This window comes from Exserohilum turcica, assembly GCF_000359705.1.
Source record: "Exserohilum turcica Et28A unplaced genomic scaffold SETTUscaffold_12, whole genome shotgun sequence".
Lineage (NCBI taxonomy): Eukaryota > Fungi > Ascomycota > Dothideomycetes > Pleosporales > Pleosporaceae > Exserohilum > Exserohilum turcicum.
In genome coordinates this window covers 1158623-1178238 of record NW_007359937.1, presented here as the reverse complement: position 1 = coordinate 1178238, position 19616 = coordinate 1158623, and the positions used below count along the sequence as shown (strand labels likewise).

Below are 19616 nucleotides of genomic sequence, written 5' to 3'. Positions count from 1 at the left end.
TGGAAGTGCGGGCGACTCTGGGGGCCCTTTTTTTATCTTCACCTTTTTCGTTTTTGGATTACCTTATTTTTATGCTCTCTCCACTTTTTCTTCTTCTTCTTTTTTCACCCTGGAGCCAGCATGTACTATTTTTGCGGGAGAGGGGCGGACGAATTGCAACGTTTGGGGTGTGTGGTTGGAAAGTCAAGCAAGTGGTGCAGAGTCAGCGCCTTGTGTGTGTGCGTATATGTGCATGTGTGAGCGCATGATATGAGTCAAATCAATCCCATTAAACTAGTCAAGATCAATCTGAAACCTAGACGTTGCAACGTGAAGATTGAGAGGTAGGGTCAATGCAACGTCACGATGGACATGGATGGTGAGGCTGGAATGACGGCGACTTGGGGGCCTTGGGAACTGTAAAAAAGAATGTACAGGATGATGGTTTACTTGCTGGGGAATAGCCTGCTTATATATATATATATATATGTGTGTGTGTGTGTATGTATACGCAAACAAACAAGCAAGCACTATTGTTCTCATCCACTCGTGATTCAGAGAGATGCACTAAGTACTGCTAGTTGTCCCTGTACCCCCTCCATTCTCCATCCCCCACATCCGATACAATACTACATGTATATGTAGGACACCAAATTATTTACAAGGAGAAAATCCAGTTAACTAGGGGTATGTGCTATACTGACGTTGTGTATAATACTAGTAATCTTGATTCTTTTTTTCTTTTCAAAGATGACAAGTAACTGACTGACTGACTGACTAACTGACTGACTGACGGAGTGCGTGCGTGAGTGCGTGCGTGGATGAATGACTGAGTTGAGTGCGCGGAACGGGACGGGACGGATGGATGGGAACGGATGGAGCGGAAGCTGGAAGGAGCAGGAGTAGTAGTAGTAATGATAGTAATGATAATATTAACATTAGTCTTAGTATGATTACAAGTGTTGGCAGAATTCTTGGGTCTGGAATGCATATAACGAGGGGGTTGGTGGTATATAGTCATACATGTGTATGCATGTAAGTAGATGTAGAATACAAAAAAAAACCAAGTCAAGTTATACTACAGTAATGATGTTTTTGCTATGGACTTGGATGATATAGCATGTATTCTTCCATTCTCCCTCCTCCTCCTCCTCCTCCTCCTTCTCCTCTTTTTTTTTAGAAGGGGGGTGGGCTACTATACTACTTACAACTATCCGCGCACACACATCCATTGCTACGATTCTGCTGTATGCTGTCTACGCCGAGCGTTTTGAAGTAGAGATTTGATGTAAGATAAGATGACATGTATAACGCACTAAACTAGTTCTACTACAAATACAGCTAAGAAAGCAAGAAATCAAAGAAACTAAGCCAATGGTTCCAAAACCCTCTCTCTCTCTCTGTCTCTTTCTCTCTGCCTTTAGAACCAGACGCCACACCAAAAACCTAATTTTCAATCCACACCTTTTTTGCATTTTTTTTTGCAGTGAGCCATGCTCAAGTCACAGATGTTGAGGGGGGGGGGGAGCGGGGTAACAGGTTAGTTGTAGAGAGATTAGTAGCTGGTCCTTGTGTATGTATTCCTTTGTATATAAGTATGTATGCGTATTATGTGTATTTTTTTTTCCTCACCATCCGTCCACCCGTTGGGAAGACGAGTGAAGCGGACGGCCGGACGGACACGCAACGCAACGCATCGCAACGCACGTACGCAGCACGTATACGCACAGGTCCCTCATCCCCCCCGCTTAGTCTTAGTCTTAGTCTTAGTCTTGAGGGGGGTGTGCAACTTGGGTACGCGCGCGCACGCGGGGGGGGATAAGGAGGGTAAGTAGTAAACAGACGTGGAGATATATACTCAAGCATGTCAAGTCTAAGTAAGTAAGTGTAACCAGGAACCCGCTGTCTGTTTATTTATTTTTATTTCTAGTTTCAAAGGCGCGAGGAGCGTGGGCCGAGGCGGCCGTTTTCTGGGTCGCGCGGCATACGGGCTGGGATGTGCGCGGGCAGGCAAGGGGGGCGAGTGCGAGTGCGAGCGGGACGTGTGGGTAGGTAGGTGTGTGTCTGTGGGTGTGTGTCTGTGGGTATATGTGTAGCAAGAGTAGGCAAGAAGGATTGAAATACTAGTCGTAGGTGGATATACTAATAGTATGTATGTATGTGTGTATGTATGTGTAGTAGTCGCTGGATACATGCTCGCGTACATGTTTCACAAGAAACAGGATGGCGTACTGTACAGGGGGGGATGCAAGGAGGAGACATGGCAAAGTCGGCCCCCCCCCGGACTGGCCGTCACACCGGGTATCGTGGGCAAGGGGACCAGGGCCACGGGCAGTATTTCCATATTGTAGATTGTCTGCATATACTATACCTATGGGTGTGTACGGTATGGGCCCATGCGACGAAGCGAATCCAACTTACACACACACACATGCACGTGTGTGATAGGCCGGCCCATGGAGGGGAGAAGAAGACGGCGGCGGCCAATCGCAGGCATGTCCATGGTCAAACCGTGGCAGCATAGAAGGGGGATGGAGAGACTGAAAGAAGGAAAAAAAGAAGGACAAGGAGAAGAAGGACAAGAAGAAGAAAACTTGGCACCGGCTTTCGAATCATGCATCCATCCGCGTTCCCAACGGATAACGACCAACGAACCAACAAAAACCAGGGAGCAGGAGGCGGCGGCGGCGGCGGCGGAAACAAACTTTGGGACGACACATGGGGAATGCGAAGATGGGCTCCGGGCGCAAAACACACACACACTGACACGACCGACACGTGCGAAACGAGGCCCTATTGCTTCCCCCGTGCCCCCGGCCATGCCAGCCGCTCGTCAAGCCACCCAATCAAACAAGTGGGGGCGCTCCTCCGGCCTGTTAATCCCCTTGGATCCCAGGGCTGCTGCGATCGATGTGCTCTGCGATCCATGCGTTGTCTTTGGGAGGAGAGGGGGGGTGGATGGGTGGATGGGTGGATGGATGGGAGCAAGGGAATGAGGGAGAGGAGAGAGAGAGAGAGAGAGAGAGAGAGAGAAAGGAAGAGAGAAAGACAGAAACAGAGAAACAGAAAGACAGAAGCAGAGGATGGTGGAAGAAGAGGGCACAGCAAAGCCCCCTTTTCTCTTTCCTTGGCCTGCTGCTGCTGATACTGCTGATACTGCTGCCACGGCCGCTACGCCTGTCCATCTATCCCAAGGCCTCACGTCCGAGGCGTTTCGGGTAGTCGTATGTCGCAAACTATCGATGTACAATACCAGATAGCAGTCCGGACTGTCCCGTGTGGATCAGGGAAGAGAAGCAAGGATCACCGACGTCTTGCGCAAAAATAAGAGAGAGAGCCTTGCTTTCTGCCATGGGACAAGATACGAGGAGGAAGGGATCTTCGCAACGCACCTCATTTCGTTTTGGTTAATGCCCGATGCTTACTAGGTAATAGGCTGTCCTGTCTGTCTCTGTCTCGCGCGCGCGCCCTCTTTCGCTCTCTCTCTCTCCCTCTCTCTCTCCCTCTCTCTCTCCCTCTTACTCGTCTTTTTTTCCCTCTTGACCAAGCACGCACTGTCCCGCTTTCATTTAATTCCTATCCGCTTTTCCCCTTCCGCTCTCTCGTCTCCCTCCAATCTCTCGCTCCCTCGCTCGCCCGCCTCTTTTTTTTTATCGATTGGCTATATATCAACTCTATATACACTGGTTGGTGCGACAGGGAAATTCACGCATTCCCCCCCTCTTTGGTCCTTGTTTTTTTTATCCCCGCGCTGCTGCCGCCGCCGCCGCCGCTCACCCGCCGTTTGGGTTGACTGGGTGTTGGCAAAAGGCCAAGCGTGTGTGACTTACATGGTCTGGTGGTTAAGTATTCAAGGTGGAGCACTATTCGGGCCGGGGTTTGGTTTCAAGCTTAGCTAAAGCTGGCTTATTAATACGAAGCTTAGACAGCTTCTATCCAATTAAAAGCAATATAACTGCTTATAAAGAGTGTGGCTTTGCAGATTCCTCTAATGTAATTGGTGTTACAAAATCATCCCTGGGCACTAACCAGCACCCCTGCCAGTGCTCCACCTTGAATACTTAACCACCAGACCAAGTAAAGGAATCGCACTTCCTTTTTGTTTGATCAGTGTTATACTTTTTTCTTATTCCCTTTACAAGACACTTGCATACACACGCACCCCTGGCGCCAACTCGGCTAAGGATATATACTTCGAGACGATAATAGGGCCATAGGCTATTGGACCGTGGCTTTTTTGGATTTCCTTTTTAGGGTTCAGTGACAAAGGCAAAAAGAAAAAAAATCAAGTCAGGGCGGTGGGCCCTTTTTTGGGGGGTGTGAGTGAGGCGTCGACTCGTAGGCAAGAGGGCCAGACCTTGGGGGAGCTGACCAGGCGAAACGCGGTTGCGACACCGTCTCCCGATTCTGGAACCTGTAAACCCGACCCAACCTGCCCAGGCAAAGCACAGAGAGCATCTGGCAGTCCGACTGCGCAAAATCAATCAATAAAAAAGGTGGACAGCCATGGACGAGAACAACAGGATAACCATCACTGTGTGTGGCGACGGAGGATGCGGTACGCATGCGCAGCAAGAAAGGAGGTCGTCGCAAAGCACAGAAGAGCTGATGTGCGCGCAGGAAAGAGTTCAATCACATTACGGCTGGTGAGGAGTCAATGGACATCAGAGTAAGTCGCGCCGCCTCATGCGACACAGCCCATGTGCTTTGCAGCGCAGCACGAGTGCCTTGGGCTAACATGGTGTTGCGTCTAGATACGACCCTACGATAGGTACGACACCGCGAATGCGCCCGCCCAGCGACTTGGAGCCCGCCCATGTCTAACTCCCCCTTGCAGAAGACTCGTACTCGGTAACGCGCACGATTGACGGCGTCCCTTACTACCTCATGCTCACCGACACGGCTGGCCAAGAAGAGTACCGCGGCCTGTGGGCGGCCTCGAACCTGCAGTCCGACGCCTTCCTGCTCGTCTACGACATCACAGCCGCAAACTCGCTCGACGCGCTAGATTACTTCATGGAGATGATCGACATGGAGACGGACAACCGGCTAGACAATGGCAAGATACCGCCAATCAAGTGCGTCGTCGGCAACAAGTGCGATTTGCAGGGCCAGCGCGTCATTGAAGCAAAGACGGGGCTGGAATGGGCACGGACGAGGAAGTGCGGCTTCATGGAGACGAGTGCGCGAGAAATGGTCAACATCGAGGAGACATTTGCCCGTAGGATTCTTCCTCCCCACCCCCCCTCCTGCTTTCTGTGCTGTGCAAGAGTAGCCCGCTAACCTGCATCTCTCCGCAGTCCTTGTCCGCCGCGTCGTCGAAGCACGAAGACTCGCCGCGGGCGATAGCGCTATAAACCGTACGGCCGCCATGCCCCTCTCCTCCAACCCAAATCTCTCCCCGGGACAGACGTACACGGAAAAGCACCAAGACGACGGCGAGCCCAAACAGAGCTTCTGGAGCAAACTGAAGTGCTGGTAGCCCTCTCTTTTTTCCCCCTCGGAAATACTCGGTCCGCCTTGCAGGTTTTGTCTTTGTGCCCTAAAAGCCCCGCGTTGGAGGGGCAATAGAATGGTCGGATGACGACCTTGTTGGGGAAATGCGTGCAAGGGCATATGCATTGATATGCATGCTCAAAGCTTATGCGCGTGCCTTTGTTTCTCCATGGCCAAATCGTCTGGTTTCCCTTTGTTTGCAAGCTGCATTGAGGCTGGCGCCCTTTGTGGTCTGCTTCTTGCAGTAGAGTCTCTTGAAAAAAAGGAGACTCGATGACATGTACTGTACCTTGCTCTCTCTCTCTTTCTTGTATCTTGTCTTGTCGTGTCATTTTCCCTTTTTTTGTTTCCTCTTATCGTTGGACGGGAGTGGCATTGACATACGCATCGCATGGATATGTTGGTTAGCGGGATGGCTGGGGGATCATGGCATATACCACAATACCAGGCGGTAATCTGATTTTGTTTGTTCTGTGCTGGTGAATGATGCACTTGGGATGTCTCATGTTGATATGCATATGTAGTGATAAGAGTGTTCTGACCATGTTATTACAAGGTTTTCTATAGGCGTACCATTATGACCAGGTGAATGTATAATACCCATGACTTCTAGAACCAAGTGCTTACTGCAATCTGAAATAGACCTGTAACGGGCGCCATGCGAAGAATGACCTGTTCGAGGCATGGGTTGCAGCCAACTATCGGCTATCGAAGGACATTGCTAGTGCGTCCGTGCACAAGCACGCCATTGGCTTTCACGTGGCTTTGAACATCCTCGACATCTGGGATATTCTCACAATTACAAATTTCGCCATAGTCTACTTCGCGACGGCGTGAGGCTGCCAGGGTTCGTATCTGGGCAAGGAGCAAAGAAGAGGCGCACACAGGTCGGTCAAGTCTCAATTGCCCCTCCATTGGGCACGTGCGCGCAACGGTAAGAGTAGGGAGAGAGTGTGAAGGCGACAGGGCCGAATCAACAAGAACACATTCAAAATGTCAGAACCTCACATGGAACACGAGGACCCGGGCCACGATGGTCTGTCCCGCATGCTCAAGGACCTTTTTGCTGGCGCAGTAGGCGGAGTCGCCCAAGTGCTTATCGGCCAGCCTTTCGATATCGTCAAAGTCCGTCTGCAGACCACATCGCAATACTCGGGCGCCCTGGATGCAGCAACAAAGATCTACAAGAACGAAGGCGCACTAGCCTTCTACAAAGGTACCCTGACGCCCCTGATCGGTATCGGAGCCTGTGTATCCATCCAATTTGGTGGCTTTCACTATGTGCGCCGCGCTTTCGAGGCTAGCAACACAGCCAAGTCCGGTAACGGTCAGCTGTCTTACTCGCAATACTACGCTGCCGGTGCTTTTGCTGGTATTGCCAATACACTTCTCTCTAGTCCAATCGAGCATATCCGTATAAGATTGCAGACGCAGCCTCACGGCGCAAACCGGCTCTACACCGGGCCCATCGACTGCGTACGCAAGCTCTCGGCACATCAGGGTGTTCTTGGCGGCGTCTACCGTGGTACAGCAGTCACTTTTATGCGTGAGGCTCAGGCCTACGGATGCTGGTTTACCGCTTTCGAGTACCTTATGAACTCGGACGCTGCACGCAACAACATTGACCGCTCGGAAATCTCTACCCTCAAGGTTGCCGCGTATGGCGGTCTTGCCGGAGAGGTCCTCTGGATCAGCAGTTACCCATTCGACGTCATCAAGAGCAAGATGCAGAGCGATGCGTTTGGCGCCGAGCAAAAGTACAAGAGCATGAGGGACTGCTTTGTGAAGACATACAAGGGAGAGGGACTAGGTGGCTTCTGGAGGGGCATTGGACCAACTCTGCTCCGTGCAATGCCCGTCTCGGCCGGAACATTTGCTACTGTTGAGGTTACCATGAGGATGATTAGCTGAAGAGGGGGGTTCTGTTGGCGGATCTGAGTCGAATTGGATTCTCTTTACGACAGCGCATTCATCTGCGCTGGATGATTTGTACAATTGCTTTCCAGGTCAAACGCGTGTCGACCCGTCGACACGAAGACATTGCCGATCGATACACACAATACGGACTCCAAATTTGGATACCGTATCCTACACTATTACTCGAGATAAAAGGCGAACTAGCCCCGAACTCAACAAGTGCGACTTGAGCTGAACCATCCCTGCGCTTACATTACGTCATACTACCGTTAATCTTACATTAACGTAGTTCACAAGCGAGTCGCTCACCCAAGCGAGTCGCTCACGCCCCACCAGCGCGTCAACGTTGAGACGTTATCACGCACTTTTATCACAGTTAATAAACTATTACAATATACTAAATTAATTATTAGAATCGCTGCTATCACTTGCACTATCTATATCAACTGCGCAGATACGAGCGTTATGTCCAGTCTGCTTACAACGCCCGCACCGCCTCTCTCCTCGCACCCTCTTCGACGCACTCTCACCGTCGCCACGACTACTACCCGCCTGTTCAGCTAATACTTCTTGTACCTCGCCTACAGTAAGAGTCTCTTCTGTCCGTACGTATCGCCGCTTGCGGCTTTTACGCTTGTTTGATTCGTCTAGAGCCTCTTGAAGGGTGGTTATTTTCTCTGTCAAAAGTACCATCTTATGTGCCATCTGCTGAGCCCCCTTACTCAACTGCGCGATCTGCTCGGTAAGTGAATTAGCAGAAGACCCACGGCGCTTTCTCACGCTCTGTCGAATAAGACTAGTTTGAGCCTCAACTTCGCGCGCGTTACGTGGTGTCTGCGCCTCCCAGGCGGCTACCCGTCGCGGTGATTGATGTGGTGTCTGCACCACTACATCAAGCTTTAATAGCACAGCCTGTGGGTCGTGTGGGACTAAACCAGCGCCTCTAAAGCCAGCTTGGATATTCTCCTTCGTAATAGACTGCTCAAAAGCAGCCTTAAAGGCTGGCAGGAAGGTCTCCTTACTGATATAGCTGGTGCGGTTGCGTGCCAAGCCTGAGATCGAGTCGCCATACTTGCGCTTCAACGGCGAGAAGCAGGCGACATTAAGGGGCTGCAATAGGTGAGACGAGTGCGCAGGCATGCAGAGAAGAATGATATTCTTCTCCTTGCAAAGATCTTGAAAATCGACGGAGCAGTGGCTCTTATGGCCGTCGATAATGAGCAGTCGATACCCACCCACAGTCTGCCTCTTTGTATAGGTATCAAAGTGCTCTAACCACGCAAGAGCAAGCTGATTATTCGTCCAGCCATTAGGACTAACTTCAAGAACCTAGTCAGTAGGCAGGTCTTTAAACTAGACGTCGATAAGCACCTTGCCCGCAAAGATAACGAAGGGGGGTAGCCAGCGACCTAACGCGCCCACGCCTTAGATCACAGTAACCCACTCACGGTTACCTGGCTGGATCCGCTTCTTTTTGCTATATCCCTCTAAGCCTATAATAACTAACTATGATAAAATCTTGCCTATTATAAAGCTAGTTTCGTCAAAGTTGTAGATATCGTCGTCTACAATACCCCACTTCTACTTTGTCGCCTGAACTAAGTCGAACCAGCGCTGGATAGCCGCTGGGTCCTCGCAGGTAGCTCGCTGGTGATCGTAGGGACGGCTCTAGCGCGTGCGGAGCTTAGGAGTCCTCTTGACAAAGTTATTAATCTAGTTCTTGCCAACAGGGTTGCTCCCACGCTTATGCAGTAGTTTATCAGCTATTGCTTGAACGTTAGGCTTTGTAGGCGCAAATCCTCGCGCAGACTCCTTAAGAATACGCTTAACTATAGCCTCCTCTTCTAGCTTATTTAGGCGCTTCGAATTCGCTTCGCAGTCGCGTCGAGAGCGCTTTCCAGCGCGTTAGTCAGATAGGGTTCTTTGAGGCACGTTATAGATAGAGGCAGCACGTCTTTAGCTTTAAACACGTTGCGATTAGATATTAAAAAGAGCAAGCTAAAGATCTGATTCAGGATAGGCTAATAAATGTTGACGTTGTTGAGACATGACGTGTTGCAGTCTCGACGTCGACGCGCTGGTGGGGCGTGAGCGACTCGCTTGGGTGAGCGACTCGCTTGTGAACCACGTTACTGTAAACCACAAGAAACCAGGTCCTTGCAGCGTGACATCCTGGCGAGAATTTCCCTCTCACTCTCACTCTCACTCTTACTACGTAGCATCGATTACCAATAAGAAGCGGAAACTAACAAATGTGACGCCCAAGCGTCCAGATGGATTTCCGCCATCCATGGCATTCCCCAAGTCCCCCTCACTCCTTCACTCTGACTCTCTTTTTCTTTTTGAGGTCCAACCGCGACGCCTTAACCGAAAAAGAAGCCCCTGTTCCGCCCCCGTCAAAAATAAAATACTGGAAAAAAAACTGTGCCACGCTCGTACAGTAAAATCATCTAAGACGTGGACGCTACGGCATTCTCCAAGTAGGCGTAGCCTGCGCTCTGAGCGCCAGTCAGACACGGCAACATGGATTGTGCAGAGTTTGCATAAACGGTGATTACATGGATTAGATGGATGCGTGCCGCTGGTACCGAGCGGAGAACGTGCTCCTTGGCCCTCCCCACCGCTGGCTGGCTGCGAACCGGTGGGTTGATCGTATGGCATAGCATGGGAAGGGGGGGTGTGCTTTGACGTCTCTATTGCCATGTTCCAGAGTCCCACTTTTCGTATTCCCTCGATGCGCTACTTTTCCTCACGTGGACAACCCAGGCTAAGCAGTATGCATGTAATCGATAAAAAGGTGAGATGGAAGAAGGTAAATCAGCCTCTTTTTTTGATTTTTAAATTCTTGAATTTTCTTTTTGTTTCTTACGCCAAGCCAAGAAGAAAAAAAGACAAAGAGACGTGGTTTCACGGAGACGGCGGCAGTCCTCGCAACCCACTATGCTGGAATGCGGCACAGCCCGCTCGGCCTGCAATCGCGGCCGTCGATACAATGCTGGCGTTGCGCCATGATGCAAAAGGGGAAGAAAAACATGGATGATTCAAACAAGTGCAAGAGCGATCAAGTGGGAAAAAACATAGACGGGTGGTGGTAGAAAGAGGCGCTGAGACACAACACAGGTTTGTCATGTGTGTGTGTGTGTGTGTGTTTGCTGACAAGGGACTAATTATCCAGGGTAGGTCCCCGTCACGTTGCGGGTTTCTCCTCATTCTCCTCTCCGATCGTCCCTGATCACTGTTTCCAAAGTAAACTTTAAAGACGCAAGCTCATTTTACCACTCAACAATAAAAACACGTCGGCGACCAACCAACCAAGCAACGGCGCTCTCACACACATACACACACTCTCTCTACATCTACACTGAAGCCTCACCGTTTTTTTCTCATTTCCGCACGGTACCGCCAATGGGAAAATGGGCTTCACTAATGCCTTGCAAAGATATACCTGCAGTCTCCCTTTCCCCAAGCATCCTCCGGGCCCATGTTCATCATCTTCCTCCTCTCCTCCCGCTTCCCCATCCTGCGATACCCAGCACGACGCGCTGAACCACACGCCATCGGAGGAAGACCTGATCCCGGCATACTCGCTGCAAACACGCTATGCGGTAGCGCCATTCCAGTACCTCGATTCAGACGTGTACCCGCCCTCGAGCCAGATTGTGTGCCACTCGCCGCTCGACAAGCGGTACCGGAAGAAGAAAAATCGCAGAAGCACAATGAGGAGCTGGGAGAGAGCTGCGTCGACTTCGGCAACGTCTAAGAGCGTGAGCGAGAATGCCGGTGAAAAAGCAGCGCCGTCGTCGTCGTCGAAATCATCGAAGATTTTGTTTTCTAGCTCCGGATATGCTGAGGTCCAGGTTGGGAAGGGTGGTTAGTGGTTAGTGGTGGTAGGGGTTGTTGCTGAGCGGATTGATGAATGTGGAGAAAAAAGAAAGAAAGAAAGAAATTCTTGATGCGGATTTTGGAGTGTTTTTCTTCGGATATTTTGTATGATATGACGATGTGTAGTTGAATCTGCACGAGGTACTTATTTTCCCTTTGTCACCATTTTTTTCTTTTTGGTTGGGCTGGATGAGTGGAAGAAGAAGGGTGCTTGAATGGTCTTTGGAGCCCTTGCACTCGCTCTTGTGCTGGTATAGCACCCATTGCGCTTTGGAGTCCAGAGACTAGATGTTACATACGCGCCATTTCTGTAAACTGAACCAAAAAAAATGCTAGATTTTCAAGTCAAGGTCGAGACATGTGAATGGCCATGGTGTAAGTATGTAGCTATTTATAAAGCAGTGGAGCTCAGTTGTGAGAAAAAGCATGTATCCATTTGAGCAAGACGGAATGGATACATGCAAAGACTCGGTTGGAACACGATTCTGGTTTCTCGCAGGTACTCTTGATATGCTTCTGTAATGTACATTACAGTAGTGCTCAAAGCGGGAAAGGATACGGAAAGACTCTCTTTGGCGTGGTACAAATACTCTGGCCAGACTACGATGGTATTGGAAACTCCCTCCGGCATCCGCATCCGCATCCTCTCAAGTCCCGCATATCCAAAAAAATATCTTCTCCAGCTGATTTAAGAAAGAAATAAGCGTAATCGGACCAATGCCGCGGGGAGTTTTTTTTTCTCCCCCGAGACATCCGTCTTCTTCTTCTTCTTCGACCTCATTTCGGCATCTCCATAAGCACTATGATTGTGCAAACACCCATTTACTTATGTCCATCACAATCTCTCACATACCACACACACACACCACATGCCGCGTCTGCCTCGGAGTTTCTCTCCGAGGATTGCGTCATGGGTTGTCGCAATTGCTGGGAATGATGAGTGGGCATGTTACATACGGACGTGACAGCCATGATTTATCTGACTCTTGCACAAGTGTCTTGTTGCGGTTTACGTCCATGCATGGTTTCTGTAAAAATAGCTAAGTGGAGCTTGGCTTTACCATATGCTCAAACAGTATTCTGGCATGTATGTGGTCATGTATGCATGTGCATTCAAGGAATGCGGTGTGAGCACGACATGGACGTGTCTCGCGGCTGGCTCGGATGTCTGTGTTTTTTTTAGTGTGAGACACAGACACATCCGTTCATCACTAGTAGGTGCGGAGAACAGTCTTGTTGCTCCGGACACGCAAAACCAGAAGCGAGACACAGTGGAGCTGTGCATGGGCAATGCACACGAGAAGCAGCGTTTCCACCGTTATCCAGCCGATTATGCGGATTACAAAGTTATTGTCTCACTGCATCCACCTCGCAGTAAGCAATACTTTGGACGACTAAGGAGAGGATAGTATATCGAGGTACTCATGTAGTTGTTCACATCCAAAAGCAAAAAAACAAAGCAAGAAGTGCGCCAGAGTATTGCAAAACAATGCATACAGCAGAAAGAACCTCTGAACATCACCAGCCTTATATTCAGCACTACTGTGAAGAATCTGTATATAACCACTTACCACGACCGAACCCCTCATCGGCCTAATAAACATGTATATACCTAGCAAGGAAAACACACCTGCGTGCTAGTACACTACTATAAGATTTTCAACTTGCTTTTTCTTTTCTTACTCGTTTGTAAGTACAGAATTATATCACACTTTAACACATACACGCACACACACACACACATAACGATACACATACTTACATACGTTTCCTGATAAAAAAAACCCCCAACACTTCAACCTCTTCCTTGCCTTGCCTATTTTTCCCCTAGAAACCCAGCTAAATCGCTATCATCCAAGTACCCACCTTATCCCGCACTTACATCCACTCGCACCCGCCCTCGCACCCGCAATCCAACTCACTAGCCACACCAGACGCGCACACACACGGGAATAACAATAAAAACCTACGTACCACTTAACAGCCGCTACCACGCACTCCTCCTTGCCAAGTGTGTACCATTCATTGTCCGCATGAAGCGGGTGAGAAACTTCAGAAGTACCTGGAAAAGGCAAGGATGAAGGTGTGGTTTGGAATATCGAAGGGGGGAATTTGCAGGGGAGATGCGAAAAGGAGATGGGAGATGGGGAAACTTGGGTTGAAAGGTTCGGTTAAGTCAGGTGTGTGGAGCTTATAGATATTGGGTGTGTATGTGTATGTGGTGAGGAATGTGGTGACGACTGTGAAGGTTAGAATACAAAGGGGGAGATATGTTGATAAGGGACTAGTAGTGTGGAACATAGACAAGACAAGTAGTAGATATGAAAAGGGAGTGTGGTTTTCTAGTTCAAATATCATCTCGGTAAAGAGGCTTATAGCGCGACTCACAAGGCCGCGTCGTAGACACTGGTATCAAGTTATCATTGAGAAAGCAAGCGGAAAAGCCAACATGCAAATCTATCCAGTCTATTCCCCGGGCAAAACGATTTTCGCACCACACTCTCTTGATCAGAAACAACAACGACAACAACAATAAATATAATATGTAAGATACACACTACAAAATCTGCGCCAATCCCACTGGCAACCCAAGCTCCTCCGTCTTCGCACTCAGCACCTTGAACACGGGCGCTCGACTCCCGCCACTACCTCTCCAGACGGTCTCGACCACCTTTGCAAACGACGACCTGCCCGCGCTGTTGACGGCGAAATACACAATCTGCTCGACGCCATTGCTGTACACGACAAAGCTCTGGATACTCAGCGTGGTCTTCTCGCCTGTCCAGTCCGTCTCGGTGAAGAGGGGCGACTGCGCCGAGGAGATGAGGGTGCCGGTGGGCACAGCGAGGTTGGGAGATGTGCAGCAGCTACGGCTAAGCACCCATTGTTTTGCTGACGAAGGATCCGAACTGCAAGACCTCGCAGCGCTATTTTGCTACATCAATATACAACCAATAGTCCGCATCCTAAACAGGAATTTCTATGACTTGTTCCATGTCCAAATCGAACGGCACCGCGTACTATGCTTCGAAACCGCCGAGCCCGTTAAATAAAAGGCTTGTGTCCGTCACAAATGCCAGATATCGGTAGCTGTATACATCATGCTGTTCTTTATTGCTCTCTCGTTGTTTCATCTCTCGGTTGCCCTACCCAGCCTGCAGCCTCGGTCCTCGGGCTATCTTGTCATTCTCGATACTGGTGTAGGCCACCGCAGCACGCCGATTCCCAGATGGCCTACTTCCCTTCGTCGCATAGGCACTGACGGTACCAACGCCGCAAACCTCACAACCTTTGGCACTGACTCTGTTGCCCACCCCTTTGACGAACCAATTGAAGGCTTCGCCCTCGCCTATTCGCCCTCAACATCCACGCTATTCTCCGCAACAGGCCGGGGCATCATTCGCACAAACCTCGATGGCAGCAATGACCAGGTCATTGTGACCGACTCCTCCAGCGGCAGCTCAACCAGCTCAATCGTCAGCATCACGGTAGCCGAGAAAGCCCAAAAAATCTACTACGGAAACCAGTACACGGGCCTCATCTACTCTGCAAACTACGATGGCAGCGACGCCACCGTCTTCCGCAACGTATCCCAGGGCCTCAACTTCCTCTTCCCGTCATACGCCCCTGCAAACACGTACCCCGGCGACATTGTCGTCGACGAAGAACGAGGCTGGCTATACTGGAGCTCCTCCACTGACGGCAGCATCCGGCGGATCCAGCTCAGCGGCTCCGGCGCCGAGCAAATCCTCGCCACGGCCGCCGACAAGCCAGGCCAGCTCCGCATCGCCGCCACATCTCTATTCTGGGCTGAGCGCGGCTCCTGGAGCTCGTCTCCAACCGCCATCAAGTACCTCGACCGCATGCTCGACCAGCTGCCTTCGTCGCCGTGTTGGTTAGTGACGTTCAGTCTAGAGCGTAGCGAGTGGCGTTGTACGCACCAATCAATAAAAACAAATGGCTTAGTACAGGGTCCGCATATGTAGCATGGGAATGTCTCCAGGTCTTCGCCCCAGAATAAATTGGCGTGGAGATTTGAGGCTCGAGCGACAGGTGCAGTCTCGGCAACGGCTTGTAGCGTGGCATTATTAATATTCTTACTAGGTATTCGGGCGTGTAAATGCGGGTATCGTACGAAAGTATAACCCCGGTACTCCAATGCTAATGCAAACGTAAAATGTCCCCTAGCCTCAAGATATCAAGGAATGGCCTCCGGGTTCTTTGGCCAATTCGCAGCGAAAGCCGTCCAGGGCGTGCCTCTTATGACCTTTTTGCCATCTTTTCCAGTGTCGTACAGCTGTGGATCGTATCCCTGTACACTCGCCCATGCCCAGAATAGTCGCCTCCAATAGCATGTCACTGCTGCTGGCGTAAGATATCTTCTTGTAAAGGTCTCGTAACTGTTCTTGGCGATGAGTTCTGCCTCGTCGTCGTGCTCACGGTAGTACTCCATGGCCGACTCGAGGTTTCCAAAGTTTTCAGAGGCTTCAATGTAGTTTACGTCGGGACCGGCGAGACGCATCAGATGCGTGTGGAATTCTTGCCATTCCAATGGATGCGTAATCAGAGCTGAACGGCAGAGCTGGAGGTACTTGAGACGGCCGGAGTAAGAAGTTCCTTCGGTCTGGACGGTGTACTTGTACCTAAAAAGCATTAGCAACAACTCAGTAATTTCCTGCACACAAACATACCCGCAGAAATCCCGTAGGTTCATGACGTCCTTTGTGTGCGGGTCGCTGGCGTTGTTGATGACCACTGGCTTGATGTCGCTCCACGCCTTCCCTTGGCTGACCCTGACGAGCTCCTTTCTCAGTGTTGCCATTTTGATTTTGCCTCGCCAGACAACTCGAGGGTCCTTCTTCGCCCACGGCAACTCGGATTCCTGGTGCTCAATCTCCTTCCTGATGCTGTTCCAACTAGGGGCATGCGTGTAGTTCCAGGCCCAGTAAGCATAGTTTGGCATCATCCAGATGTCCTTGTACTCTGGGCCTTCCTTGCGTGTGTAGCCGAAGAAAGTTCCCTTGTCGCGAGATCGGCGGGGCAGGTCATCCAGAGAAAGCGAAAATTCAACATTGGGGACTGGAGGGTCAGACATGGAGGCGGTGGTGACAGCACGGTCAATCTGGGCAAGGGTTCCAAGAATACGTTCCCGCTCGTTTCCGTTGGTGACGTAGCATTCCTCTGGCTTTCCGGCATCGATGACAAAGAGCTGGCGACGTATGAGTATGTTGTCAAAAAAACAAACACTGTCGACCTACCTCTCCCTGATGCACCAGAACCCTCAGCATACATCTTCCGGCTTCTATCTCGATATCCTTGGCATGGACCTTGTTTCCCTGACGCAAACGCACGGAGTGTTCGAGGCTGTGGTACAGCTGGGGAAAGGCGGCATCGCACTGGTCCTGGCTAAGAGTGTGTATGTTGGCGTGAAGGTCGGGGTTGAAAACCCAGCCGCGGTGCGAATACCGAGGGCTGAAGCCGTAGTTCCACTTGGACTGGCCCCATATGAAATAGAGTTGTATGGCGATTACAAAGGTAGAGACGTAAAAAACAAGGTGCGAGAAAGAAAGACGGTAATATCCTTTGGGAATCATGATGGCATAACGAGTGCGTAAAAATAGAATAAACGAGCGTGGTTGGAAAGAAAGAGCGTCGAGAGAAGGGAGGGGGCGCAGAAGACGCGTCAACGTACACCGGGGCGGGCGTCTGGCGGAGACAGGTGAGTGCGAGGGGCTGACGGGTGGCAAGAGAAAAGGCGTCTATTAGATAAGTAGTGGCGGCGGTGATATGCAGACGAGGCTGCGCATGGCGGAACCCCTGGGCTACGCTCATGCCAAGAAGGACCGGGTAAGTGAATACGATCAAGAGCATGTGGAGGTGACAGGAGACGCGGACCTGAGTGGGCACGCTGGGGGCACTCGGCGGCCGGGGCGTCTTTGGGGCCCTGGCGCTAGGCCGCTTTGGGGCGGGCTAGACAGTGCTGCGGCTAGCTTGCTGAGAGCATGCGCATGGGAACGACTCCTGGTCGAGTCGGTGGCCACCGTCATCTCAGCGACGGGTTACACCTATACATGTACGTACATATACGCACCTGGCCGCGGTCGATACGAGGTCCCAAGACGCGGAATACTGGACAGCCAAGTGCAGCATCCGGGCGGCCAACACCAAGCATCGCCATGCCGCCCACCGCAGCAGCACAAACTCTTGGATCATGGGCCCACGCAAGCTTAGCGCACGTGCTTGGTAGGGCTTGGCCCCTGACGGTGGCAGGTCAGGTCCCTTCTTCTTTGCCGCAACTGTGCAATCAAGCGCCTATGGACCAACGACGCTCAATGCAACCCTCCCCGTCCTCTTTGGGCGGCAGAGCCATCCACCCCTGCACGGCAAAGGGGCTAAACGCTCCATCGGGCATTATCTAATCGAGGCCATGACTCCGCCCGCCTCCAGCTGCAAATCGCCATTCCCGCCATGCCTCGTACGCCTATGCAGGACCACTCCGCCCCTCCCTTGCAATATCGACAGCCCCAAACGCAGCAGGGTACCGCTATCGAGGGCCTCGAAAACGGCGCCATGGTCCTGATAACGCGGCCGGTCCCTTGCGTGCCAAGACATGCACCCACTACCTAAGCAGCGGCCCGTGCTCTCTGCCAAGACCGCGCACTAGCCGAGAACGACAGGCGATGCCAAGCTCTCCCTGCAAACGGCGTCTCCGTGCTTGTCTGCACACTATACGCCAGACCGTGTCGGATGGCGAGGAGTCACCAGCCACTGCTGGGATCCGTCTGCTGAGTCTAAAAATAAGCCTCCCGACTCGCAGCAATCGACGTCTTGGCAACACCACTTCGGCCAGCATGTCAGGCACAGCCATGTAAAGCCACAAGGAGTTGCCGTGCTACCACCCAGAGCAATTTATTCGAGAACACGGAAACCCTTCTACAAATACACACAGCTACATCCTTTTCCATCGCCGAAGAGCGACCGCGTATCTGAGCATGTGATTTTATCCCACAGACCTGCCCCTCTCCCTCCCTCTCACACACGTTCTCTCTCTCTCTTCCCGACATACGTACCTCCACACGCTGACACGTGTACATCGAGTAAGTACGGAGGTGACTGTCAAAAGTTCTTGCTAACAGGGGTGCATTAATTACCGCTGAAAATAGGGCTAAAGCTATATAGATTAGTCCCGCTACATTTTTTTGTACTTATTACTACCTTTAAGTTTAATAATTTCTTAAATATAAAATAAAATACACTCTGTCTAAGCTTAAATTTAGTATTAAGGTAGCTTATTTTAGTACTATTACTATACTTTTATCTTTTTTACTTAACTTTTTAGTACGCCTTTTTATATTATCTTTCTTTTAAGCTATAGCCAAGCTACTTTAATAGTATTAAGATTAAGTAAATTACTTAGCTATAAAAGCTACTTTACTTTAGTATTTTAGTATATAGTTCTTTAAGCGTAGTCGGTATATAAAGGTACCTTATTTTTTTGAATAAAGATATATAGTTTTTTTAGCACTTTTTTATAAAAGGAATTAGCTTTAAAATAAGAACTTAAGTTCAGTAATACTATTAATTAATACTACTATAACTACTCTTATAAGCTAGCTTACTTATTTCTTTTACTTATCTTTTTTATAGAACTCTGCTAGGCTTATTATACAGAGGGGTGACACGAAAAAAACGTCACTTAAAAAGTTGTTATTTTAAAACTTTTATATCTAGCTAGAAAAAATAGCTAAAAATAAACGGATTGCAGATCTAAAAAGCCAAGATCTCCTAGTTTGGCATAGTGAACCCACCTCCCGCTTAGTCAGCAGCTCTGAGCGGAGAAAAATTATAGAATATAGGAGACTAAAATAATAAAAATTTCATTTATTGTAAAACAATAGTCCTTACTTAAAAAGGCTTAGTTTTGAGATATGTGATAGTCTATATATAGAAGATCACGTGACATGTTTTTTTTTCTATTTTTAGCAATCCTCGAGAATTAAATATCAAGTTCTGAAGACAAAGTTACTAAATTAAGTTTAGTGTATTACTAAGCCTGATTAGTCATAATATACTATATATTTGATTCTTTCTATCCTGAATTTCTGATTTCTTAATTCCTCACTATGGATCCAAAATTTTCAAAATTTGAAGCTGAAGTTGCCCGTTTGTTAAAGGCAAATATAGCCATTAAAAATATATCTATTTTACTTAGTAAGCCACCTAAGGCTATTAGAGACGCTATTTATCGATTTAAAAAGAAAAAAAATGAGAAAAGAAAGCTTGAAAGAGTTAGTAGAGGCGGAGTTTTAAAGCTTTCAGAAAGAGATAAAAGATCTATTAAT

General features: G+C 49.6%; 5 protein-coding genes across 5 annotated transcripts; 4 read left to right on the top strand and 1 right to left on the bottom strand.

Moving 5' to 3' along the window:
• Window positions 1–4407: 4407 nt before the first annotated feature.
• Window positions 4408–5903, top strand: SETTUDRAFT_167566 (uncharacterized protein). The gene is made up of 5 exons (XM_008024533.1): window positions 4408–4537; window positions 4600–4648; window positions 4734–4750; window positions 4817–5200; window positions 5280–5903. Exons 1-5 carry the CDS (start codon window positions 4486–4488, stop codon window positions 5459–5461), a joined length of 684 nt encoding a protein of 227 aa, XP_008022724.1. The 5' UTR covers window positions 4408–4485; the 3' UTR covers window positions 5462–5903.
• Window positions 5904–6468: 565 nt separating this feature from the next.
• Window positions 6469–7634, top strand: SETTUDRAFT_146975 (uncharacterized protein; the record flags this gene model as incomplete). The annotated part of the gene is made up of 1 exon (XM_008024532.1): window positions 6469–7634. One exon carries the CDS (start codon window positions 6469–6471, stop codon window positions 7384–7386), a length of 918 nt encoding a protein of 305 aa, XP_008022723.1. The 3' UTR covers window positions 7387–7634.
• A 3171-nt stretch (window positions 7635–10805) lies between these two features.
• SETTUDRAFT_45902 (uncharacterized protein) lies at window positions 10806–14327 on the top strand (the record flags this gene model as incomplete). The annotated part of the gene is made up of 2 exons (XM_008024313.1): window positions 10806–11262; window positions 13825–14327. The coding sequence occupies 2 exons, from the start codon at window positions 10806–10808 to the stop codon at window positions 14325–14327; spliced, it is 960 nt and encodes a 319-aa protein (XP_008022504.1).
• Window positions 14328–14375: 48 nt separating this feature from the next.
• Window positions 14376–15295, top strand: SETTUDRAFT_26122 (uncharacterized protein; the record flags this gene model as incomplete). The annotated part of the gene is made up of 2 exons (XM_008024222.1): window positions 14376–15169; window positions 15241–15295. The coding sequence occupies 2 exons, from the start codon at window positions 14376–14378 to the stop codon at window positions 15293–15295; spliced, it is 849 nt and encodes a 282-aa protein (XP_008022413.1).
• A 5-nt stretch (window positions 15296–15300) lies between these two features.
• Window positions 15301–16921, bottom strand: SETTUDRAFT_167565 (uncharacterized protein). Its single transcript, XM_008024531.1, has 3 exons — window positions 16533–16921; window positions 15966–16483; window positions 15301–15917 (listed from the first exon to the last, which is right to left on the bottom strand). Exons 1-3 carry the CDS (start codon window positions 16866–16868, stop codon window positions 15473–15475), a joined length of 1299 nt encoding a protein of 432 aa, XP_008022722.1. The 5' UTR covers window positions 16869–16921; the 3' UTR covers window positions 15301–15472.
• Between the last annotated feature and the right edge of the window lie 2695 nt (window positions 16922–19616).

Coding starts and splice junctions, on each gene's coding strand:
- SETTUDRAFT_167566 (XM_008024533.1), top strand. CDS start 4,486: ATGGACGAGAACAACAGGATAACCATCACTGTGTGTGGCGACGGAGGA. Junction 4,538..4,599: donor GTGTGGCGACGGAGGATGCG/GTACGCATGCGC, acceptor ATGTGCGCGCAG/GAAAGAGTTCAATCACATTA. Junction 5,201..5,279: donor CATCGAGGAGACATTTGCCC/GTAGGATTCTTC, acceptor ATCTCTCCGCAG/TCCTTGTCCGCCGCGTCGTC.
- SETTUDRAFT_167565 (XM_008024531.1), bottom strand. CDS start 16,868: ATGATTCCCAAAGGATATTACCGTCTTTCTTTCTCGCACCTTGTTTTT. Junction 16,484..16,532: donor TTCTGGTGCATCAGGGAGAG/GTAGGTCGACAG, acceptor ATACGTCGCCAG/CTCTTTGTCATCGATGCCGG. Junction 15,918..15,965: donor AACCTACGGGATTTCTGCGG/GTATGTTTGTGT, acceptor AATGCTTTTTAG/GTACAAGTACACCGTCCAGA.